This window comes from Vidua chalybeata, chromosome 16 (assembly GCF_026979565.1).
Source record: "Vidua chalybeata isolate OUT-0048 chromosome 16, bVidCha1 merged haplotype, whole genome shotgun sequence".
In the NCBI taxonomy this organism is placed as follows: Eukaryota; Metazoa; Chordata; class Aves; order Passeriformes; family Viduidae; genus Vidua; species Vidua chalybeata.
In genome coordinates, this window is record NC_071545.1 from 1,193,780 (window position 1) to 1,219,607 (window position 25,828).

The 25,828-nt window shown below is 50.8% G+C and overlaps 2 protein-coding genes across 6 annotated transcripts in view; both read right to left on the reverse strand.

Annotated features, from left to right (window-relative positions):
* RAB40C (RAB40C, member RAS oncogene family) overlaps nucleotides 1-15,259 on the reverse strand; it is a 37,653-nt gene extending 22,394 nt beyond the window's left edge. The window contains exons 1-2 of one of the 2 annotated variants that reach the window (XM_053957515.1): nucleotides 15,188-15,259; nucleotides 14,702-14,965 (exon numbers count right to left, since the gene is read on the reverse strand). In XM_053957515.1, coding sequence (XP_053813490.1) covers nucleotides 14,702-14,855 — 154 coding nt within the window. In that variant the 5' untranslated portion in view covers nucleotides 14,856-14,965; nucleotides 15,188-15,259. Of the gene's footprint in view, nucleotides 1-14,701; nucleotides 15,121-15,187 lie in introns of those variants that run through there. The other variant, XM_053957514.1, reaches the window with a different exon arrangement.
* A 3,534-nt stretch (nucleotides 15,260-18,793) lies between these two features.
* PIGQ (phosphatidylinositol glycan anchor biosynthesis class Q) overlaps nucleotides 18,794-25,828 on the reverse strand; it is a 38,627-nt gene continuing 31,592 nt past the window's right edge. For 3 of the 4 annotated variants that reach the window (XM_053957376.1, XM_053957375.1, XM_053957373.1), the window contains one exon: nucleotides 18,794-23,316. In XM_053957376.1, the coding sequence (XP_053813351.1) occupies nucleotides 23,164-23,316 (153 nt within the window). In that variant the 3' untranslated portion in view covers nucleotides 18,794-23,163. The remainder of the gene's footprint in view (nucleotides 23,317-25,828) is intronic. The other variant, XM_053957374.1, reaches the window with a different exon arrangement.

Below are 25,828 nucleotides of genomic sequence, written 5' to 3' on the forward strand. Positions count from 1 at the left end.
CAGAAGAGCACCTCCCCTTAAAAAGGCAGGTTTGAGCAAAACCTAAGAGCAGCATGTGCCTCTTTCCTCCTTTAGCTTTCCAAGATGAACCCCACTGCACTGGCGGGAGGGTGAGTCCAGCTCCTGGGGTAATGCCAGAGCCAACACTGCTTCTTTGGTTATTGGTCCAAATCAAGTGTCCTCCTCCAGGGATGCTCTAATGATCCAAGGCCCAACTAATAATTCCTGTACCTACACAGACATCACAAAGGCATAATCAGGACTCGCCTCATGACAGGGATGAAGGGCTCATCCCACATTAACCAAGCCATCAGCAGGTTTTCCTGAGACCTTCCCCAAAAGCTGCCAGCACCATCTCCAGTGTGCATCTGCAGTGTCTCTAAGAACATAATTTGTTCACAAATCTGGGCTGGAAGACATTCCAGGTGATGCTCAAAAATCTCTTTCCAAAGGAAAAAAATTAAAAAGTAGTAAAAATAAATCAATGTACTCAAGTGAAACATTTATATAGTTTTAAGACTTAAAGCTTGCTTTCCTTCCAAAAGAGACTCCTTGTCCCTTGCAGTCATTTCTAGTTTGAGTGAGTCAGATTGGCCAAAGATGCTTTTTCCACCTCATTTCTTACATGAATGTTTCTGCTTGTGGGAGCCTTGGAGTCCACCCACAAAAAAAACAAAAACAAACAAACAAACAAAAAAACCAAACAAAAACAAACAAACAAACAAACAAAACCCCAAAAAAAACCACAAAAACCCAAAACAAAACAAAAAAATCAGTGCACATTATTTTAACTTCATTAAAACTCAGTTCCCCCAGCTCAGAGACACATGCTATATAATGCAACCTCAGCTTTTTTCCTCCTTTTCAAAATTAAATTTGGTTTCATTTATTTATAATTCAAAAGAAGACAACCAACCTGCTTGCAAAATGATACATAAGGTCAACAGGCAAAATTGGAGGTGTACAACGATGATGAACCAAGGCCAAACCTTTATTTGATGCATCATATAAATAAGAAATAAGATAAACTGAGTGGACTTTTGTTACCTGACTAATGCTGCAATTCAGTGGATTGTTCCTTTATCTACAGACATAATTAAGTCAGAGTGGCTGCATGATGCAACTCTTGATGGCATCTGAGCATTCAGAAGAGGGCTAAAGGTGAACTGTGCCTGGTCTGTTGCAGCCTTACAGAAATGCTCAACTGGGAAATCTTCATACTGGCCCAGAAGCCACCAGAAAGACTCACTGTGTCACCACAGTGCCTCACCAGCCAGCCTGGTGATGGACTTAGATTTGTGACTGTCATTAGTGCAGCTGAAGCCACCACACCACAAATGTCTAACTGAAAAAGTTGCATTTTCCCCCAAACACCCTCAGCCTCCTGTTTGCTCACAGGTCATCAGCTCTGCCGAGTGCAGGAGGTCTGGGGCTCTTAAAAGGCCTTGCTAAAGGTTTGTAGGTTTAGTGCCACAATGACCACTGGGAAGAGGGGAGAGCACACGGCTGGAATGAAAACATAGAGAATACACATCAAATACTTAATTTGCTGAGATTTCACAGTGAACTTGAGTAACCAGCTGTGAAGGGCTGGTTGTGCTTCGTGGCACCAGAGAGGAGCCTTGGGAGAAAGGGAGGCAGAGCTCAGACAGCAAGGAGCTGACAGATTCAAAGACATGCCATGATTATAAAACAGGCCAACACCAAGAGTATCCAGCCAGGAATTTGTAACTTGTGTTGTGACAATCCTTCCTTACTACACAGGGAAGGATCAAAGCCACAATCACTCCGTGTACAGCTGGGCTTAAAGGCATGTTCTCACTGCCACAAAGGTAGATAAGCACCTAGAGCGGGTCAATGGACTGCAAATCCTTTCTTGTGTGTTTGCAAAAGGAAAATATCAAGGATGAATCTGTGGTGAAGCTTCTCAGCACCAAGGACTCCAGGAGCTGTGACTAAGCAGGGATGGGCAAATTTGGTTTTAAACCTTATCAATAGTTTAGTCAATGCCAAGAACACCACAGCAATTGGGAATTTTTGTGAGAACATAAACTATGCATGACAGCATTGTCCCTTCCAGCCAGGGGTCCCCATGAGAGGCCCGGTCAGGGTGTCCCCTCCTCTGAGCCCTCTTGCAGGGCTGGCAGAGCTTAGCTGGGTGTCACTCGGGCTTCCCCTGCCACAGTCCCCTGGCACACCTTTGGGAACGTACCAGACTGTTTTATGTCACATAAACTAGCTGTCATCTTACTGGTGTGTATGCAAGACATGAGCTGCTGAAATGTCCCTCCCTCTCCCTCCAAAGGGTCTGTGCCAACCTTCCTCTGGATTAAAAAAGCAAAAAAATAATCTGTGCTGCACACAGTGCAGAGGCTGCCCCTTCTCCAGTGCTGGAACTGGAACCCTTCTGTGCTCTGCTAAGTCCAGCCTAAGGCCATCAATATAGAAATTAATTTATCCCAAATGCCAGTGATACCCGAGCAGCGTCCAAAGGCTACTTGTTTATTCTACCAAGTCCCTGGGTGTCACAGATGTTACCAGACATTTCCAAGATGTTACTAGTCCTTTCCCAAGATGACCCACGCCTTTCCAAGTCATGACTGATGTGGCTGGGGCATAGAAAGCCTTGCCCCTGTGTGTGCAGGCACCACCTGGGGCTGCCCAGATCCTCCTGAAAGCTGGAACCACTGTGGGGGGAGGAGTAGCCAGTGGCCAGACACCCCCATCCCTGCTGAGTGTGAAGAAAAGGCAGAAGCAGCAACAGGCAGCTAAGTCCCATCCTCAACAAGTCCAAGAGAATAAAGGAAGGAGGAGAAGTGCTGGGATGTCACAAAATTGAGGCCAAAAGTTGAGCATAATAGCTCCAGGTCTGCTGGCAGATCAGCTATGGAGTAAGAGCATCACTGCCACTTCCAGCCCTCAGCATGCAAAAACCTCACCCCAAAACCAAGGCAAAGCCTCCAGACCACCTCCACAAGGAAACCACACTCAAACATGGGGCTCACAGCAGGAATCTAGACAGCACAGACATTGGCAGAAGAGCTCAGAGCAGCTCTGAACCAACACCCTCCTGGTGAGGTTATTTCAGGGTGAAACAGCCCCCGAGCCGCAGGGTGTTACCCACAGGCAGAGTTTCCAGCAGAGCCCGGCTTTGGGGGTGTGCTGGGAGCATTACACAAGGTGGGGCCTGGAGTGACAGAGCTGCTCCCCAGCATGTTCCTGCCACACAGCCAGGGCCACACAGCCTCACCAGCTTCTCCACAGGCTCTCCTTCACACCAAAGTGGGCAATGACCTCCTGGGACTCATTTTCTGGCAGAACTATATTCCATAAGACGACAGTGGAACACCCCCCACACCATGTTCAGGTTCACTGCTCCCTCTCACCACACCCCACATCCTGCACCTTTTTGTTTAAGAACTGCTTATGGTGGGAATGGTCATAAAATGTCACCTACAGCAACTGAGGCCAGTGACCAAGCACTGTATAGACAACCCAGGTCATTGCTCCAAGAGCAGAATACAAAGCCAGGACAGATTGTAAGTGTAGATTAAAATGTCTTATTTTGGGGTTTTGTTGTTTTTTTTTTTTTTTTTTTACAAGCCCTCACCAGCCTGTGAGTAAAAAGGCAGAATTCACCTATCAGAATTGGTTGTTTGTGGGCAAAAGCTGATAGAGGAAGACTTGTTGCTTCACTTCTAGTCAAACAAGGCAGATGGGCATGGAAATCACAGGAGGCCAGGAGCTGTTGAAAGCATGTTCAGAGCAAACAGGTTTAATCAAGTGTATTAATCCAACTCCAAACCCACTCCCAGGCAGAAGGCAGCTGCTGGGGCCAGCACCCAGATTATGCATGCACCCACAGATGCAGGTTTGAGATCCTCTAATTTCACAAGCACTTCAAAAACAGACATCTGTAAGAAGATATCACAGGTGCATTACCTTCCACCCAACTTAGAGGAGTAGTTACTGTCTCTGTCATCTGTAAGTGATACTAAATTGTTCAGAAAAAATGTGGTATGAGGCGCAAAATAACAGATGTTGCAAAATATGGCATCAACATAACAGATGAAAAAAGAGAATTCAAGCTATTCAAAGAGCAACTGATGAAGTCACCCAACCTTAAAAAGTGTGTACAGCAGCACATTAACAGCAGCAATTTAACTAGTCAGTACAGAGCTGTGAGCCACAGGAAAAATCCCTTCCAAACACATGAGCTCATCCCTTTGAGTCATGCATTCAATTACCTACTCTTTAGAGAGAGAAACAAATTATCATCACCAACAACAGGGGTCAACCAAACATAGGTGGACTCATCCCAGGTCTGTGCCTTTCAGCGTCACAGTTTACCTCACAGTATCACTACTCAGTTTTGAGCAGGATGATAGATGTTCCCCAAGAGCATCACAGCAAAACAGCCCAGTTGCTTCCTGCAGAGCTGGGACTGAAGGTCAGCAAGCACGTGATTTTACCTCTGTGATCCTGTCCTGCACCGTAGCTGAACTTTGGGAACAGGATCAAGAGGTCTCGGTTGCCACCGGGCATGAAGGAGAGCAGACCGCCCCCTGCTCCTGCCTTCGTCCCCTCCTGCTCACGGCAGCTCACACACAATCCACCCTCGCTGCACCACTTGCTGCAGAGGCAACAAGAGCTTCCCGTTATTTCGGTGCGCAGCAGATGAGCGGGAGCTGCTTTGGGCAGGAGGGGAGCCCCACGCAGAGACCTCGGCTCCACCAGCTCCTCCAGCCCCGGGGAGCTGCTGCGGCGCTTGGCAGCTCTGTGAGGAACCCAACGGGCTGCCAAGCACCTCGTACAGACACACGTTTTGAAACAGAGAGAGAACAAACGCCTTTCAATTATCTGTAGTTACCCAGATTTGTAGATTTTCCCCTGAAAAGCATACTCCATCCTCCATTCACAGACACCTCATTTCAACTGGGAGGGATTTCCATTTACCCTGGAAGCCTTTCACAGGAAGTCTGCTCACATCAGTTCCCAGGCATCTTCATCTCCAGCTGAGAGGGCTTGGAGGTGGGGATCTCCGGCAAATAATTGCTTGTTTGGTTTTGTAACCAGCCAAAAGGAAAACATTGATTTGGAGACCCTTAAGAAGCCCGGAATTGCAGATTTCACTTGTCCACTGCCTGCTGCAAGCCCAGCACTGTTTCGGCAGCTATATGGTCCTCACACAGAGGAACTCTGTTCTGGGCACACTTAAGGGGGACAATTGCATCAGAAAATGGCATTTGAAGCCAGGAGCAAATCTGTTCCTAAAGCTCCAACAATTTCAGCAGACACCCGGGAAATCCTAGAAACAGTCCAAAGTCAGTCCAGAATCAGGGATGTGAAGTGGATTTGTGCTTTAGAAGAAAATCAAGAATGATTTTATGCACAGAAGTGACAACAAACAAAAGAGTTTCTTCATGCCTTGCAATTCAGATCTCCATAAAAACTACACAGCTGCATGCAGAAACAAAGGCAGCCTGTGAGGGAAATCAGAGGGCACCATAACAGTCTGCATTGTTGCTGGATGACCGTATAAACATCAAGATATGCTTGGAGAGAAAAAAATCCCTAACACTCAAAAAAATCCAAGTATTTGTCCAAAATACTTTGAATATCCTACTCCCTCCATAGTTACACTTCTGTGGACACTGTGCAGGGAAATGCTGCTCTGTAGCATCAGACCCTCGTGGCATCCCAACACCATGCCTGGGCAACCTGCATGGTGCATGCCAGGCTCAGGTGCACACCACCTCAGGGATCCTGCAGAGGCTGGCTCTGATCCCTGGGTTCCCCATCCACACCCCACTGGCATCTCCAGGTTTTGCCAGCAACAAAACAGCATCTCCAGACCCATGCTCCATGCCCAAAGAGAGCTGCAGCCCTTAAACTGGGTGTAGACAGGTTAAGCAGACACTTGCAGAGTTCCCGGAACAGCTACAGAGATTCCACTCCTCGGGAATTTCTCTGGCTCCCAAGTTTGGTCTTGCTGCACCAATCACAGCCAGGAAAGAGCTGCTGCATGTTGGAAGCACCAGGATGGCTGCTAACATTGGTTTCACCTTTCCATGTGCTGTTTCCAATGACAACAAATCTCCAGGGACCTGACTTACAGTGCATGGCAGGTGTGCTCAGTTCTCCCTCCTTGTCCTTGAAGGATAGACTGGCCCTGTTGGCACAGCAAGCACCTCACTACACACCTGTACAAACTCTGCTGCCTCACAGCAGCTCTCGCCAGCCTGAAACCAGGTTTTCCAAGCCCAAATTGGAGCCTCCCAGGTCCCCTCCTGACCTACAGGACAAAGATCTCACTCCAGCTACCGTGGCAGCCTCTCTGGAGCACTTTTGCTGCCACCAGGGAAAAGCCAGCATTTGACATTTTTAAAACAGAAGGAAGTGTTGAATTTCAGCCTTTTAATACAGATGAGCCCAACAAGAACACAAGTGTGTCTCAACCCACAGAGGTGTTCCACAGCAAGAATCCTGCTGCTGGCAGGGTGAGCAGCACAGGTAAGGCCCTCAGGTAAGATTTACCCTGCACAGGCCTGCACTTTCCTAGACAGATTTTACCACCAAGTCACTCAGGCAGTTTGACAATGTAAGAAAAATAACAACTCTTGGGACAAGAGAGGATTTAAGATTAAATAAATGATGGGCAAAATGGGTGAGGGGGTGGGTTGTTGCATTTTCTTTGTTCATTGCTTGGTTGGGTTTTTTTCTGTCTAGTTCTATCTCAAGTCCACCTGGCCTCCACTCCAGAATCATGGGCAAAAGGCCTGTTACAGGTGCTGTTACAGCTGGTACCAAAGGAAACAAGGCAGGGTAATTTCTGTGTCCAGGACTGAGCAGGGAGTAGGGCCAATCAACTGCACAGAAAGGCAAATGGTACAGTAAAACCCTCAGATGAGCCCAGGAACTCAGCAGCTGGGCTGGAAACAAGTTAAAATCCCTAAAAAAAGATTTTTTTTTTTAAACTCTGCATTTTATTTAAAAGGTGACCCCAAAGATGCTCAGAACCTTCTGTTAAACTGCCATTTAAGTACAGCCTTTCAGTGTCCCCTTTCTGCCTGTCTCCCCCTTAACCACTGATGGTTTAAGCAGCAAATATTATGTTTGAATTGCCCGAGGACTTTTGTCCCTATTCAATGCCCGATCCTGCACAGAACATACAGGACATGAAGAATTTCAGGTGTTTTATTTATAGGAGAACAGGTGTCAAAATTTTAAAATGATCTAACAGTGTCTAGAATGGGCTGATGGAAATGAAACAAAGATGAAGTAGAAAAGAGGAAGAAAATCTAAAAAGCTGTGGCTACGTAAAATACTTTCAGCAAATAGAAGCTCTATAGGAACAAACAATCTCCAAGCTATGTTGCAACCTTACTATTTACTACAACTTGTGCAGAAGCAAACAGACTCTTTGATGGAGGGTTCTTGCCTTGAGCTACCACCCTGCACGCCCCAGGGTAATTTTCTTTCAGGTGAGTCTCACCTTACAGCAAAGCCTTTAGCAAAACAAAGCTGAAGGTTTTCACATTGGAGTTTCCTTCCTCCTTCAGTGCCTGCAATCACACAGGAATTGAAATGACATAATGCTCCTCTAGAGCTCGAGCTGGAGTGCCAGGGGACAGTGAGGGGCAAAGGGAAATAAAACCAGATTTTAACCAGCAAGGTTATAAAATCACAGCTCAAAGCCTCAGCTCAGAGAATAGCTATTCTCAAGTGCAATGGAAAGATGCTCTGCTGTTCTGAGAGAGCGAGGCTGCAGAGGAAAACATGCCAGGGAACAGCTGGAAACAAAAGCTGGAGGAGGAGGAGACTAATTTCCATGGTCTTTCCTTTGCAGCTTAAATACTGAACCAACCAAAAAACCCCCACACCAAGAGAGGTGTGGACAATTTTGGTGTGGAATCTGGAGAGAGCAAAACCTGCCTGCTTTTTACAATCAAAAACACAGAGAAACTTTTAATCCTAGTTATTAGAAGAACATTCCACCCATTTCAGCTTTGTACTGCTCAGCTCACATCACCTTTGTGCACTCAGGGCTCTGGAACACGTTAACAGCCATAAAAGTACAGCTTTTATAGAGGGATTAGAGGTGGTGAGAACTCTGCAGTGCAATCCAGAACTTTGCAGAGTAGGTCCCCAGCTTTATAAAACCCCAACAAAAACACGACCCTCCTCAAAAGTTCTGCACACATAACAACCTACACTGTTGTGTACCTCTAATCCTGACTAGAGAGAGACACCAAACCTGCCAGACACTAGGTTTGGGGGTTGGGCTTTGGCTTGATGGGGATTTTTTTGTTTGTTGGCTTTGTTTTGCAATTTAAGTTTAAATTGCAGCTGGTTAGTCCCACAACAAGCAGAGCTGGAGGTTCAGCACTGTATCTTTGGAACTATTTTCCACACAAAGGTTATGTAGTAAACAATGGAGAAATAAGAGATGCTAGAGCTGTTTCTGAGTTGCCTGCTCTGATGAGATCAGCTCTGCATCTCTGATGACAGGGAAGTGAACATCCCTGAAGGACACTGATGCAAGTCCTGGCAGACAGCGGGAATTGCTGCAACAACCACTCTGCAAGCCATCCAAAGAGGTTTCCAGCAGCACAACCAGCACAGTCCAGCTCAAACATTTCCTGCACAACAGTTGTGCAGCCACTACAGGAACGTGATGGCTGGGCTGCACTTGGAACACTTTGCCTCAATCCTCCTTGCACCAGAGTGCTAAAAGCCTCAAACGGAAACATTATTCCAAAGATTATTCCAAAGAATACAGTCCTGCCAGAAAACAAAGAGCAGTTTCCATGGATGTGCAGCAGCTGAAGCAGTGGGGCAGCCAGCCCACGTCTACCATCGACAGGGACAGTGCTGCTCCAGCAGAGCAGGACACTCAGGTGGGACCAAGCTAGGTGAGGAGAAGGAGGCAGCAAAGCAACACCAGAACCAAGGCTTCCCTCCCAGCTGACACCAAAGAGAGCCCTGAGAGTGCAGCAGCACCAGGATGAGAACTCAGCTGCCATCAGAAACCTGGGCTCAACACCTGTAACTCTCATGCCTATGCCTGGAAGGTGCCACTACATCACTGCTGGCCCTATTTGAAGTTTTACTGCACACAGGGTCACCCAGCAACTCTTGTCTGCTCAGGAGGGTGAGCCAGTATGAGGAGAGGTCCTGTGCTTACACAAGTTCAAGTTTAGAGCAGAGTTGTTCAGCTACACACTTTTAAAGGCTGTGGAAAGTGAATCAGTGCAGCAGGACCTCCAGCCAAACACGGCAGCACCACGGAGGCTGCAGATCAGAAGTGAGAGACCATCTCCATGGTCAGTCTTGGAAACTCAGCAGGCAAGGAGCAGAGGCACAGGGAAACATCCCTTCACATGCCCTCCATGGCAGCAAGGAGGATGATACAAAGTGTCTCTTCACTCCCTGCATGTGCAGGCTGCTGCGGGACAGGTTATCTCCTGGTTGGCATGGAACTACCAAGGCAGTGGTTGCACACTGGTGCCTGAGGGGTCACAGGACATACCAGGAGAGGAGCTGCTGTAAAGGAAGATTTGAAAGAGACATCTTAGGGACCTCTAGATTCAGACAGTTGCACAGAAACAACCAGAGGGAAAAGACATCCAAAGCTGTGGATCACTCAAATAAACAACCTAGTAATTAACAGCACTCCCCCGGTAAACAGTGGCAGCTGGAGGGGGCTGACCACCTCCGAGGGCTGGGCAGTGTCTTCGGCTGCCTCTCCCGCTCCTCCTGGCCATGGAAAGGGCAGGAAGCTGCACTGCCCCAGCCCTTGCTCCTGGCAGGGAACCCCAGCTCTAGTGGGCTTGCTTCTGCTGCTGCCCAGGAGCTGAATTCCTGCACTTCTGCTATTGGGGAAGAGCTCCTGGGAAAGACTCAGTTTTCACCTGAACCATAAAACCTGTCAGCAGCTGTTGCATTGAGCATTTCACGTGTCTTTTCCCTGACATTGCCTTGGGCCTGGATAGCAGTGGGATACAGAGCACGTAAGGATGGTGCCTGAATAAAGGCACTAAAGCCCAGCCAAGGGACAGGGTTGAAAGGAGGTGCTGGGGTTCAGTGCATTAGGGCTGGTGTCAGCACCAACTCTGTGCAGGGCAGGGCTCTCATTTCAGCTTTTGTGTGCTCATTGCAAGATCAGAGTGAGGACATTGGCTGCATCCTCATCACTTTCTTAACACAAGCTGAGGACAGGGAAAATAAAAATAAAAATCCACCCCCTTTCCAGTCAAAGCCATCTGCTCCAAAACATGCTCTACTCTCTCCCTAACACACATTTCTGCTTTCCTCTGGGAACAGCAGCAGGTGAGGGGGAAGGCAGCCGCAGAAAAAGCCCTCCATCATGTAAGGAGGGAGCACATCACCCTCACGTCTGTCTGTGTGGTGAGCCCAGCCCTGGCCCTGCGCCTGGGGCAGCAGCACTGTCTCATAGGGCACTGCAGGCCCTCTTGCCTGCACAGAGAGCTGCCCTGACTCAGCCAGGGCTCAGCTCAGGGCTGGCTGCTCCAGCAAGCCAACAAACCTGCTGGGTGAGATCATTTGAGCATATGAATAACCAGCTATTTGAGAGTGGATATGTGACACGGTGGTGACAAAGCCACGGGTCCCTCAGGTGAGGAGCAGCCTCGTGCCTCTAATGCACAGCATGCACACCACCCCTACTTTCATGTAGAGCTCCACCACATCCATGTCCCAAATCACCCCGTGACCAACACATTTCTGTCCTGCTTCAGTACTTGGGGATGGATGAGGACAGACCCCAAGTGAGCTGTTTAAAACCAAAGTGATCTGTGTAGGGGACTCATACCCACAAGCACAGTTTCACTCGAGTCTGGTGTAACCGCGTGGCTCACGGCAGAGAGCAGCCCCTCTCTGCACCTGGGGAGAAGCTGACAGCACAGAGGGCATTCAGGGAAAATGCAAGATTTTAGGTTCCCAGGTGAGATCCTCCAGCTGTCCAGAGCAGCAGTGAGGACCTAAGAACAGCATCCTGCCTCCACAACTACAGATTTGGGAAAGGGAGGATGAAAGCTGGGAAGAGGGACAACATTGGAAGCCCAGAAGAGCATTAAGGTTCTCCCTCTCAAAACACTAGTAGGAAGGCTTAATTCAGGGTCTTCTGTGGATGGCCAAGAAAAAGCAAAAGCTAAGTCCAAATCAGTTATAATATCCGGCCACAGGACAAAAACAACACTCCCTGCTCTTCACAGGGAGCATGCTTGGCTGATGCTCCTGGAGACTGATCTATTCCATAGCTCCAGTACGAACCGAGTAAGGAACACACAGGTGACAACTGGACATCAATTTCCTTCTCAAAATGCCACCTTTTTGTCACTAGAAGTGTCGGAACCCAAGGTGTCCCTCAGACACTCTTGGATGTTCTGGGTCCAGGTCAGAAGCCTCTGAGACCCTGGCAGGCAGCTGGAAACCCCTGTGGTTTTGAATTTGACCCATGGAACAATTTACCAACTTTGCAGGAAGAACAAGAAATGACAAAAGTTTAGATATTATAATAGAAGTAATCACAAAGTGAAAGGTAGGATTTTTGAGTGCTGTACAGGGGGGTTTTAGGCCTTGTACAGAGGGGTCTGAGTTTTGTACATGGGGGTCAGAAGTTCTAAGATGGACGGATTTAGGCGTGCCCTGTCCTCCTCCTTTCTCCTTCCTAACCCCCATGTTCATGGTGATGTTGGCACTCACAGATTGGTTTAGAGTAGAAAGTCACTGTTCAATATAGGTGATATAGGCACTGGGGAAAAACAATAAACATTTAATACGCAAAGTGTGATATAAAAGATGGCACCAGCCCGTTGGGCGAGGGAGACGGAGAGGGACGCAGAGGGAGAAGGAGTCAGAGAGAATGCCAGGGAGTCTGTGTGCCTTGAGATAACGTGCAATAAACTGCCTTGAGACCAGACGACTGAAGACTACTGAGCCTTTCTTTGAAGGCACGGGTTGGAGGAGAGACTTTACCACCACCCGGGGTCACCCCAATCTGGGGGTGATCCCGACATAGAAGTTCCATGCTCAGTACCCTCACAGCTTGGTGCAGCAATGGTCAGGGCATCGCTCACACCTCCTCCTGTACCAGGGGTAACAATCACCTCTGCTCCCACAGAGCAGGTTTATTTTGCCAGCAATTTAAAGAAAGGATATTGCTGAGGCCTTGCTATGCACTACAGGAACTGCAGGGGCTAATATAAGATGTGCCCAATTTAGAAAGAGGTGCCAAGCTCCAAGGCCGTGCTGAGAAGTGACACTGCTGTTCAGGGATCCTGGAAAAGGATGGACAGAAGCACCTATGGTGCTGTATGACAGACACAGCTCCCACTGCATCCCAGGCTCTCGGATACTGGACACAGGCAGGCAGAGGCTGCTTACCACACCTAAAATCCAACAGAAAAAGGGCTTTTCATCTCTCAGTTGTGCACTGATCCAACACACAGATGCCCACGGAGCAGAGAGGAATCCCTCAATCCCTTTTCTAATGGGCTGGGTAAGAGCAGCTAAAATACAGAGCTACATTTACAGAGCTTCACTTCTAAGGGTGTGCCTTCCCCGAGCTGGAAGGACAATCCATTCCACGCTGCATCACAAAACCTGGCTGCTTATAACTGTTTCCATACAACAGAGTAAAAGCAGCAGAACCCAACCAGACAGAGAAGGCAAATGCTCTCTCTCCCCTTCCTGCCAAGGTCAAAGACCTGAGCTCCACATGAGATGTCCCCATCACAAGAGCGGCCCAAAGTGCACACAAGTTGTGCTTTCTGCACTGACCAAAATAGTGGTAGATGACACAACACTCATTTTAAAATTGGGATGTGGGATCTGGGAGGGGATGAGGACGAGGACAACGTGCTTACAAGTAGATTTACAAACAGAACTTCCACATAACATTCCGGCATTGCTGTTTTGGGATGGCATTAGGTATGTGTGAAAGAGGATACCAGGCTCGAGCTGTTCCCAAAACCCAAGAGCCTTTGCTCAGGGGATGGTCTCTGTCAGGGCAGGGGAGCAGCATGCCCTGTCAGCACGCCCCAGCTGTGCCAGAGGCACAGGGAGTTCCACTGCCAAGACTGTCAGCAGCATCAGCAGGATCAAATTCACTTGGATATCAAAGCCACTCCAGCTGATTATCCTAAAGGTGTGTCGCTTCCCAGAATCAACAGAATCAGAGACTATCAGAGCATATATTACTGTGAAACAACAGTATGTGACCTAATTCTCTAATTAGGAATGGGCTCAATTGCTCACAGAGGACAAGGGAAGGTTCTGAAATTATTCAGATTTCTTTTTCCAACAAAAAGATGCTGGTATTTAGTTGCTACAAAACAGCGGGTTCTGACAAAAGGTCTATAGCCATAGCCAAAATCCCTGTTCTTTGGGTCTCATGCCTATACCAAAGACCTCACTTAACTCATTCCTTATTCCTACTCTGTCTGCTTCAAACCCACTTAAATCAGGAGACAATTCCAACTGTAACACTTCACTTAAAACAGCCACCCTGCTACACTCTGCATAGTAAAGACCAACCCCACGGAGCAGTTCCACAGCTCCCAGGTGAGGCAGATTCTCCAGAAACACAAACTCTCTTTAGGGAAGCTCTAAAGTGCACAGCACCTACTCAAAGGCAAACCACACCAGCCCAGCCAGACACCCGAGGAGATGAACGATAGCAAAGCCTTCTCCTTCCTGAAGCGCTGCTCCCATTTCACAGGCAACTCCACTTCTGAGTCACCACCTCCCCGTAAATCTCCGTGGAGCAGGTGTGCACTTACATCAGCTCCTGAGGAGCTGGTGGTGGCTCCAAGGACCGAGTGTGGTCGGAGCCACACCACTCTGCATGCTCCAAATTTGGCCAGGGCAGAGCACCAAGGAGCTCCCGATTCCCTCGGGTTCCTGATACAGGCAAAACTCGGCACTACCTGCCCCTGCCCTGGGCTGCAGCCATGATGCAGGGTCTGAGCCCTTGGGGATGTTGCTGTGCACGGAGGAGGGGGAAGGATGACAGATTGAGGACCCGCACCCCGCCAGGCCATGCTACACCGTAACTGCAGGAAATGCACAGCGCTACTCCTTGGCTCTTAATTACGGTCTTGTGATACCGTAGTTAATGGTCTGTCATGGGCTCCATTAGGAACCTCGACGCTGGCAGGAGGTGGATCAGCCAACGCGGCCGCTCCCGGTAACAGCCACCGAGCCAGAGCGGCTCTGGGCTGGGAATTAGGCTCCAGTTCTTTTGTTACAGCCCCTGCTTCCTCTGGGAACGGCTCGGTCCTTGTGGCAGCCGGGGAGAGGGAGGGGAGCCCTGCCCGGCGAGCGGGACCGCTGGGGAAGGGTCCGGCTGCGCATCCAGGGATTACATCACACACCAGCCCCTCTGCCCACATTCTCCCCCAGATTTCGGGGATTTCAAGGAGCTGAGGAGGCCTCTGAGCTGCCTGCCACGCGCTGCGCTCCCAGTTAATGGAAAAAAAAAAAAAAAACCCAAAAAAAAGACCAACAAAGGAAAAAGCAAAACAACCCCTCCCTGCCCGCCAGCTCGGCGCTGGGGTGACGGCCCTCGGGGGTCCCCGCGGGATGCGGGTGACAGCAATGGCGGGGGGAGGTGACAGCGATAGGGCTGTGACAGCGATGGGGGTCCTGCGGCCCGGCTCCCCCCAGCCCCTCTTACCGTTGCTGTAGGCGTAGGGGGACTCGGAGGCGCCGTCCTGCAGGCTCTCCAGGATCTCCCCCTTCCCCACGTCGCTGTCGCCCACCAGCAGGAACTTGAGCAGGTAATCGTAGCTCTTCACCGGGCTGCCCTGGGTGCCCATCCTGCCTCTCATCGGCGGAGCGGCCCGGCCCGCATCCTCCGCCCGCCAGCCTCGGGCTGCGGCCTCTGCCCCGCCGCCGCTCACCGCCGGCCGCGCATCTTCCGCCGGGGCCGCGCTGGGACCTGCGGCGGAGGAGAAGGAGGAGGAGGAGAAGGCGGAGGAAGGGCCCGGCCGGGCCCGGCCCCGCAGCGCCCCCGCCGCTGACACGGCTCCACTCCGCCCTCCCACTCGCACAAAGCGCCGCCGCCCCACCGGGCCCCGAGCCCGCTCCGCTCCGCTCCGCTCCGCCCCGCCGGGGCGCAGCACCGCGCCAGGTCAGCCCCAGCTCCGGTCCCACCACCCACCTCAGCCGGGCAGGGCCGCCCCCGCCTCACGGACCCGCCGCGTCCGCCCGAGCCCAGGCGGCGCCTCGGCCCCTCTCTCGCCGCTCCCATAGGCTAAGATGTGCGTCAATCAGAGATGGCACCGCCTCCTCCGCGGATCCGCCGCTTCCATAGGCTTAGTCACACGTCAATCAGAAGTGCCCCGCCCCGACGCGCCCCTGAGGGCTCAGGGGGCAGGTCCAGCCGACGATTGGGGACTACAGCTCCCGGCGTGCCTTGCGGGAAGTGGGGCATGATGGGATAGCGAGTCGGGCGGGGGAGAGGCACCCGGGATTTGGGACCGTGGTTGCAGAACTGGGATTGGGGACCGGGACTGGGGAACATCCGTGTGTGCGGGGCACACAGGGGTCATCCAGGAAGGGGGGGCATCCAGATATGAGCTAAGCATCCAGATGGGAGGGGCACATAGATTGGGGGGCATCCAAGAAGAGGCGGCACCCAGGATTCGGGGACACCCAGGTGTGAGAGATGTCCAGGCGGGTGGGTACGTGGCAGGGAGGGGGGGCATACAGGTGTCCTCCTCTACATCTGGGGTGGGCATCCAGAAAGAGGGGCACCTACAATTTGGGGGCATCCGGGTGGGTGATCATCCATTTTATGGCAGGCAGCGGGTTCTTGGGGTGGGAAGTGTGTGCACTCCATTGTCGGTGGGCAGGGGGCAGCCATGGTGACATCCAGCATGTCCCCAGGGAATGGGGACAGGGAATGGGGGCTGTGGATGCCAGGCTGAGCCTGTAGCCAGGACTCCTGCATGTTCTCCACTGGAATCCCTCGGCATTGGCCTGACATCCCTGAGGAACCGCTCCCGAACCCAATTGCAGGGGATTCCCAATGGGAAGGTGTGGAGGATCCTCTCCCTGCTGTCATTGCTAACAAATCCCTGTGCTGAACAAAGCATCTTGCTCATCTTTCCAGAGCTGGGCACTCCATCCATGTTCCCAGCCTTCTGCTTCCAGTGAATCCCATTTCAATGACCCATGTTCCCCAGCCCTGCCAGCACCACAGATGTCCCTCAGCCTGCCAGGATCCTGAGGCTCCCCGGGGAGCTCTGCTGGCTGCTCCTGCCAGAGAGCCCTGGGAAGGACTGAAGGGCAGGGCAGGGTCACTCATGGATGGAGAGGGATTGAAGGGGGATGTTTTTATAGAGTCACAGAATGGTTTGTGTTGGAGGGGGACCTTAAAGACCACCCAGTCCCACCCCTGCCATGGCAGGGACACCTTCCACTATCCCAGGTCACTCCAAGCCCCAATGTCCAACCTGGCCTTGGATACTGCCAGGGATCCAGGGGCAGCCACAGCTGCTCTGGGCACCCTGTGCCATGGCCTCCTCACCCTCCCAGGGAAGAATTCTTTCCCAATATCCCATCCATCCCTGCCCTCTGTCAGGGGGAAGCCATTCCCTGTGTCCTGTCCCTCCATCCCTTGTCCCCAGTCCCTCTCCAGCTCTCCTGGAGCCCCTTTAGGCCCTGCAAGGAGCTCTGAGGTGTCCCTGGTGCCTTCTCTTCTGCAGGTGAGCACCCCCAGCTCTCCCAGCCTGGCTCCAGAGCAGAGGGGCTCCAGCACTTGGAGCATCTCTGCGGGTTCCTCTGGACTTGCTCCAGAGTTGTTCCCTCCACACTCACAGGGAGGGGGGTCTGCCCCTCTTTGGTGGTCTCAGCCTGGCTCCCTCTCCTCTCCCACAGCCTGAGGGCTCGAGCTCCTGTGCTGCCCTGGAGCCACGAGCTGTGATCCCTTTGGGGGCCTCTTCTGGTGGGGGTTTATGTCCTGTGGGCCAAGGGGATCCTCACCCTCAGCTGTTCAGTTTGCCTTCTCCACTGGCAGGGGCCAAACACAGCCCCCACTCAGTGCCCTCTCCCAGCACCCACAGCTGCTGCCAAAACACAGTGAGAGCACTGACAGAGGAAAACAAAATAGCAGCTAAAGCAAACCGAAGAGCAACTAAAGCAAATCCAAAGAGCAGCTAAAGCAAACCCAAAAAGCAGATGTCCTCCTGCAGCCACTGCTGTCCCTGGCCACTGCATACCCAGGGTAGAGGGGCTTGGAGGTAAAGCCTGTGGAGAAACATCCACTCCAGGGCACAGGCTGGTGAGCAGGGGGCAGGGGAAGAAGAGAGGGGATGTTTGTTTTCCCCAGGAGGGGAGAAAAGCGTCATTTCTGTCCAAAGCCTCATTTCTGTCCAACAGTCCAATGGATCCAAAGCAGTGCAAGTGGACAGGAGGAGGATGGGCAGGAATCTCCTCAATTTTATCTCCCTTTTCTCAGCCTCTACATCTCAGTCCTGCCACTCCATAGGGCCAGCCAAAGCCCTGTTTACGGCTCGCTCATTCCAGGGATTTCTCTTGTCTTCGGTGGGATGGTGGAAACCAAACAGAGCCCAGACAGGTGGGAATTGTGGCGAGAGGGGCAATCCTGGTAGAGGCTCCTGGCAGAGGGGTGACCTTGGCAGGGGCTTGCTGCAATGTGGGGACTTAGTCACAGCAGTGCATTCAGCTGGGAGAGGGAAAAGGAGAAAGAAATGGAATTCAAGGGAGTGACTGCTCTGCTGTGAGGAGGGAAGCAGTGGCCAGAAGGACTCGTCATTCCCAGGCCCAGCTTGGGCTCCTGCTCGGATTGTGCTGCGCTGCAGAGGATTGTCCCCGTCCTGCCCCCTCATGCTGAACACACCACATGGGCAGGCTCATGGGACACCAAGGAACCCCTCTCTGAATCACAGGGACACCCAGAGCTGGAGGAGCATCACTTCAACCATCTCCCAGGCCTAAGGTGGCATTCATTGGATCCTCCTTGCACAAGCTTTGTGGTTTGGCCTTGGCAGAACAATTATGGCTGGACAAATGCTGAAATACCCCTGTGTGTGAGAGCAGAGGTTTGGGAACTGCCCAGCCAGGCCCTGGGATGGGGATGAACAGCCTGCCTGGATCAGCTGAGCCTCCAGCAGCCACCCTGCCCCGTCCCTGTGCTGCTCACAGCCACACCATGCTCAGCAGCAAGTCCAACTGGAGGTAAGGGCTGGATTTTCCTCCCAACATCTTTATTCTGGAGTAATCAAAATCCATTTAAGTTCTGATTAAAAGGCTGAATTAACCAATAAAACCTATCAGCAGAACAAAGCTCTCCATCCCTAAACTTGCACACAAGCACTGGAATGTGCAGCATCCCTCATCCCTGCTGCAACTGGCTCTGCTGGCATTGTCACTGTTCTGCTGGCTGCCACTGCTCTGCCCAGCATTCCTGCCTGCAGAACTGCAGCTGTGATGAGCCTGAAGCCAGTGTGGCTCCTGAGCCAGGGCTTGTTCCTGGACTGGTGCATGGGACTGGCCTGTGTTCCACATCACCAGGCTGTGTTTCACATCAGGGCTGCAGTGGGAAGGAAGTCACCTTCAGCTGGGGTTAGTGGTGACATTTAAAACAAACACTGTGTCACTGCTGTGGGAGCACTTTGCTCCTGCTGAATGCCTGGTGGCTCACATGAGGGAAGGAGAAATGCACAGTGGGTTTTAACTTCCTTGCCAAACCTCACTCACAAACACTCACACACTTTTAATGAAACTCTCAATGAGTCAGTGCTCTTTTATAATACTTTACTCAAAACCAGAAAACACTGTGAGGAGGATTGATTACAAGAGCTGTGAATTTCTCACAAACTTCCCCAGTTCCAGATGTTAAATAACAGTGGATGGCAGAGAAGCTGCAGTCTGTCCCTGCCCTGAGCTGGGCCTGGGCTCTGCAGCTTCCTCCAAACACCTCCACTGTTCCCAGCCCCAGTACCTGCCTGGGAATGCAGGGGGGTGTTCTGTCACCTGCAGCACTCATCAGTGCAAGAACACACCTTGTATTTAGCTTGCTGAGATGGTAAACGGGGAATCTGAGCATTCCTGGTTTGAGGCCCAGGCGTGGATAAGTGCTGGAGCCAAAGGTGACAGACTCTTGCAGCAACTCCTAATGCAAAATGGTGAGCCAGAGGCAAAGGTGGTGGGCACTCTGTTCTCATCCAGGAAGGCAGATCAGCTGCCCAGAGGGGGCTTGGATTGCTCTGAACATGTTTATCCTGCACCCAAAACTCCCAATACAGCTGGGAAGCCCTGTGGCCTCCTGTCATGTGGAAGATCAGCTGAGATCCAGACCTGTCCCCTGTGTGTGCACAGCACACTCACCCTGCAGAGCCCCAGGGCTCCACACTCTAGGCTGTTCCCTAACCCTGCAGACCTGGACACTGCCAGGTTTGGGGTTCTGCTGCTCAAGCCCCCAGAGTTCCCACTGTGAGCTCAGCACAGGCTGGAGTGTGGCTGGAGAGAAAGTGCTCTCTGCTGCCAACTCCAGAAAAGGACCAAGGAGCAGATAAGGGATCTGAGTCAATGCACAGGCACCCCCCTAACCAAGGCTTTAGCCCCCAAAAGGCAAAGGGGCTGCTGAGCAGTGCCTGAAGAGGGGGAACAGCAGCAGAGATGACACAGGACTGCTAATGCTCACATTCACTGAGGCAATCTGAGTTACAGTGTTGCTGAGCTCTGCACCACACAAGGACAAGGGACATGAACTGAACCACATCAAACCCTGCCCGAGAGCAGGGAACACCTTTTCACCCTGGGAGTGATCAATCACTGGCACAGGTTGTCCAGGGAGGGGTTGGAGTTGCCATCCTTAGAGATATCCCAAAACCATCTGGACATGGTCCTGGGCCACCAGCCTTGGGTGACCCCCACATGAGCAGGAGCTGGACCAGATGATCATAACCTCCACCAGTTTCCTGTCATGGTGTCACCAGCAGGTCTAAGCATAAAGGGTAAATCACTGAGAGCTAGAGTTAAGCAAGAAGATGGTGTTGGAGCAGCAGGAAGAGGCAGCACGAGGCAGAAGGAAAGCAGCTCATTCTCTGCAGGGTGAAATGCAGATTTTCCTGCCTTACACTACTGGAAGTCAACATATGGGTTGTACGTTTGTGCAAGAGACTTTGTGTGGGCCTGAACAGGGCACAGTCCAGCTGCAGCATCAGGGAAAACTCCCAAACCCATAACCAGTGCCTTCAGTGCAGTGTAATTACTGAGGTTTCCTTTCAGCATCGTCACATGTTGTCCTGGTTAGGGGAAGAAAGTATTTCTCCAAGGCAGAATTTCTCTCAAGGACAGAGTTTTTCACACAGCGAATCACTTTTTCCTTCACAAACCCCCTGCCTAAGTAAAGAGGGGGTTTGTGGCAGCACTGGGAACCAAAAGGTGGGAGAAATAATAATAAGGAAATTTAAAAGAGTCTGTAAGACTAGAGTCTTTGACTGATGGCTGGCAAAGCCTGCTTGCTGCCTGCTATAAGGGGTGTGTGGTAGGAATGGGAGATCTGGAATTTTTAACTACTTCTCATCCAAGGGCTGCTCTGGATAATATGGATCTGAGGATAAATCAGAGCCAGAGCCTTACCAGCAGCCTCTTCCCTGAGGAAATGCCAGCACTGGGCCAGTCTGTTCTGCTGTGGAAGATGAGGCTGATCCTAACTTCTAATTAGAGAGATGACATAAGGTCAAGTGCTCTTGAGCAGGATGTCTGCTACACTGTTGTAATGCCTCTGCACAGAGTCGGAAAAGGGTGGGGGAAGACTCTTTCACAGCAGGGACTGGAAAGGAAGAGGAGAGACGTGGCAAACATCCAGCAGAAGCAACTCAGATGCTCAGATACCTTTGCAGGCAAGGAGAACACCCAGTGCAAGGAGCAGAGAGGCAGCTCAGGCACCTGCTCTGGGTGACACAGGAGACCTGCAACCACAAGGAGCTGACACTGCCCAGCTGGGCTGCTCAAGGTTCTCTGTTGCAGAAGACTCAGGATCTCAGGTTTGAGGAGGAGCTTTTTCTTGGTTTGGTATTTCCCCACCGCAGAGTCAGTATCAGCCCTTAGTAAACAAACCCAACACTGGAACATCTGATACATCTGGCAGGTTCCCAATAGGAAGGTCAGAGTTACTGGTTTTCATGGCTCTGTGCTGTCGCTGGAGCTATCATGGCATTCGAACTCAAAGGACCACGATTAGGACCATCATGAACTGTCTGGTCCCACAGGAAGATTTTAAAAGCCAGGATATTAGAAACATTACTTTCACAAGACCAAAAATAACAAAGTTTCTCACAGCAGTCAGCAAACTGAACTGTGCAGGCGTGGGAGGAACCAGGGGATATAATTTAGGAGCTCCACAGGAAAGATGAGAGGGAGGTAAGGTGTAAACCTGCTCTGCTCGGTGCCAGGTGAGGATGGGGCTCATGACTCTGACTTCAGCCGAACTGAAAATGTTATTTAGACCATTCATCCACTAAATGCACCACAGCCTGCAGTTATTCCCACCTGGAGTGCAGAGAATTTCTCAGGTAGTGATTGTTCCAAGATAAGAAGATGCTGCACAGGAGTTTTAAGCATGGATCATCAATGAACAAGCTCTCTGCAGTTTCTGCAAGCAGGGATGTCCCAGCCAGAGCCTGCAGTGGCAGATGGTGAGGGGAGCTTTGCCACACTGGCTTTCCCCAGTGATTTGCCCTGGCTCAAGGTGACAGGGCATCATGTAGTGCCCATGTAATCCTGCCTCCCTCACATGTCCCTAAGAAACTCAAAGGCCTTGGAGCTTTGCCTGCTAAGGAATGTCTGGACCATGCACCTGCCTGCAGAGCTTCTTTTTCTCCTGCTCAGGCTACGCCTGTAGAGGCAATGACTGCACAATGGGGGGCTTTTAGCAGCTCCAGACAACCCAAATACATCTGGCCAGGGATGTCCTAAAGCAGCAGGGGCATAGTCCTTCTCTTCTGTGACAGCTGCCAGCACATGGATGAGACACAGGGCTGGGGTAGGAAACTCTGACCCTCTTGCTGGGAGTGCTGACTGAAGGCTCCTAAAGCTCCAGGGCACCTTGCCCTGCCAATGCCCACTGGAATACTGAGGCAGCCATCCAGAGAAGGGCTGGGCACTGCAGCCACCACACCTTCTCCTCTTCCTCCTCCATCCTTGGTTCCTTGACCAGCCAGGGAAAAAGGGAACGGATCCAGCACAGCCCTCACTTGCCAGTGCAAAAAGCAGGATACAGCTGTGACACTGACTCCTTGATTGAGCTGGGGCAGAGGAATGAGCAGAGCTGGAGGAAGTGCATTTTGGGTAAGGACTGTATTTAAATTTGACACAACCACTGCATGCCTAGTGGGACATCCTCCAGTGCACAGGCACCCTTTCCAAGAGAGACACACCAAAATGAGACCAGGACATGGAAAGCCAAGCACTCATGCACTTTGGAAATGTATCCAAAGCTAACTACTCTCCTAAGAGAAATCACAGATCATGGTAAAACAGTCTGTGCTTCTGGGCCTTCAGCCTTGCTCTTACAACACCTCCTCTGGTGCTGCAGTGAGGGTGAGTACAAGCCCTCCTCAAAAGAAATTAATAGATATCACATGAACTCAGACACCCAGCTGTTCAGTTTTCAGTGTAGGACTCCACGAGCTGATTCTCCACATGGTTTTGATCAGCTGACTTGAAGGCTGAAGCATAAAAGGTCCAAAACATGCTCTGGCCGAAGGCGCCACAGCACTGTGGCTCTGAACCACCTGGAGGGATTGATTTGCTCAATCAATCAATTGATGGCCCTGTGAGCTGACATGGAAGAAGAAATTCATCACCAAACCATTTGGGAGCTGCTCCCTCCATGACACTGAGCGCTGGTTTCATGAGGCACTGACTTGGTTTAACCTTTTGCTTCCAAAATAATCATTAGCATAATAACAAACACAGTGTAGGGGAAGAGAAAGTTGAAAAATAATGTTTAAAAATACTTGCCTTTAAAAATTCAGCCCTTCCTATGTTACCAAAATCTATTTAAAGGGATGGAGCAGTTGCTGGCTCTGAGCAGCCTTTGGTCCCAAAGCATTAGGAGTCGGTATGTTTTTCAGGTCAAGTTCCTAAGTTCTTTCACTGTCTTTAGTTCTGCTTGTCTCCTTTGTGTTTCCAAGGGTAGATGAGCTCTCCAAGGAACAGTTTCTTGCAGAGAGATGCCCAGGAGTCCCTGGGATAGCAGCTGTAGGTGGGCAGTCTGTACGTCTGGACCACACCTCCGTAGGAGAGGGGGTTGATCTGTGTGGAGAAAGAGGGACAGCAGCAAGGGAAGCATCAGTCCTGCTCCTCACACAGCATCAGAATCCCTCCCTGGTTTGCTAAGGCTGTTTATCCTTCTTCAACATCCCCCAACATGAACAAATTGAGCTTGGCAAGGGGTGTTACTAGAATCATTCCCAAGCAGAGGGGCAGACAAGAACCAGCACGAGAGCTGGGGGAATGAGAGGGGAGTGTGTTACACACCAGAGTAGAGGGGACAGTGGCTGGAGAGACAGCAGACAGCAGCAGAATCACAGAGCCATGGAATTTTTTCATTTGGAAAAGACCTTTAAGATCATCGAGTCCAACCCTTAACCCAGCACTGCCAAAGCCACCACTAACCCATGTCCCCAAATGCCACATCCACACTGCCTGTGAACATCTCCAGGGATGGTGATTCCACCACCGCCCTGGGCAGCAGTGCCAGCATCTCACCACCCTTCCCGTGAAGAAATGTTTCCTAATATCCAATTTAAATCTACATCTAGTACTACACTGGGGATGCACGGGGACTCCAGGAGCTCCTCTGGAATAGACCAGTTTAGCTGTACCTGTTACAGCCCTCAGCCCACAGCTGTGTGTTAAATTAAACCTGGTATCACTCGAAACCACCCAGTGGAACCAAGTCCCAGCACAACAGGATCACACACAGAGCTCCTCATTACCATTTTCAATTAAGTCTCCTTGGCTGAGTTAATTTTTTTTAATTTGACTTCAATCACCACCCCAAGTCTGTGCCTACAAAAGTTCTGCTCATGGTCCCCAGTTGCTGCATTGACCTTTTGAAGACAGGGATGTGAACAGACACATTTACTGTACAAGGGGTGACAGAAGCATGTCAGACCTTGGAAATGCTCATCCCAGTGAAGCATTCAGGGTAGGGACACAGGTGAAGTCCACAGGATGGATCCAGTGTGGCCAAGACCTGATGCCTGAAAAGGATGCACAGCACAGCCTCCAAAGGACCAAAAAAGATGGCACAGAAATGGTGGTGCTCAGAGCACAGACCATGAGAGATGCCATGGGGTGGGGACTTACAGAGGCAGGGAAAGCTTGGTCAGTAGAGAGAAATGGAAGGACATCCTTCTCTAATAAAAGGGTTCAGCTCTGCTGGAACCAACCAAGCAGATCTGGGAAAGGAGACTGTAATTCACAGCACAGAATCCAGCCACAAAAGAAAAGAGAGACAGCAAACCCATGCACAGAGTCACTACTTGGTCAAAGCTGAATATTTTTTTTTTTTGTCCACTAACTGCTTGGAGCTCATGGAGTGGTGAGGGATGAACCCCCAGTGCCTACAGAAATGGAACTCTTGGAAAGCAGGGCTGAGCTAAGAGTTCATTAGAACTAATCCTAGAGATCTTTGTCAAATTAGTTTCAAAGTACAAGATTGCTCAAGAGAAGGGGGAAATGGCTGTACACAGAAGCATCCATAGGAAGTTTAGGAAAAAGGCCAGGGCAGCTGCTTGCAGGGAAAATTAGAATAAACGGGGGGGGGGGGGGGGGGAGGCCAAAGAAACCTATTCCCAGCACTAACAGCGGTAAAACCTGTGTAACTAATTTCTGCCCATTTCCTCAGCTGTAGGCAAAGCAGAGTGTCTGAAGTGCAAACATGCTGGGGGAGTAGGACAGGAACTGCTGCTCTACAAGGGAGAGACACAGCATGTGCTCCTTTGGCTATTAGCTGTGTGGGCTGGAAGGCCTGCACAAAACATTTCTGGTTGAGAAGCACCTCTGGGTAGAGTGGTGATACCCAGGGGTAGCTCTGGCCACTGTAATAACCAGGGCTTCTTATACCCAGAGCAATTCACGTCCCTGCCTCTCCCTGATATAAATGGAAGCAAACAGGCAAAACTCATTATTAGTGAAGAGGCAATATTTGTTCCCCTTATGAAAGTTCTGTAGGTCAAAGATATAATAAACCCTGCTGGAATATCCATCCTAATGGAGCTGTTCCCTTTTCCCTTCCTCTGCTGTTTAACCCTTTCGAAAGCAATTGCTGGAGAAGACTTTCAGCAGAAGGTACGTGAATGGATCAAACTCATTGTGATCTAGAATCCCAGAATCTCAGACTGTTTGGGTTGGAAGGAACCTTAAAGCCCATCTTGTTCCATCCCTGCCATGGGCAGGGACACCTTTCACTATCCCAGGCTGCTCCAAGCCCTGCCCAGCCTGGCCTTGGACACTGCCAGGGATCCAGGGGCAGCCACAGCTTCTCTGGGCACCCTGTGCCAGGGCCTCAGCACCCTCACAGGGAAGAATTTTTTCCTCATATCTACTCCAGACCTGCCCTCCTTCAGCTTAAAGCCAGTTTTCTCCATGGGCTATTGGTTCTGTTGAGCCACACTGCCAGAAATATTTCTTCTTGTGCACCAAAAGAAATTACTTTAAACACTAATGAAAATACTGACCTATGTAAGACTTCCTGAAGAATATTAAGTAGCATTTGAAATGGAAATATCATCCCCCATCCTCTGCCCCCCTCTGGACT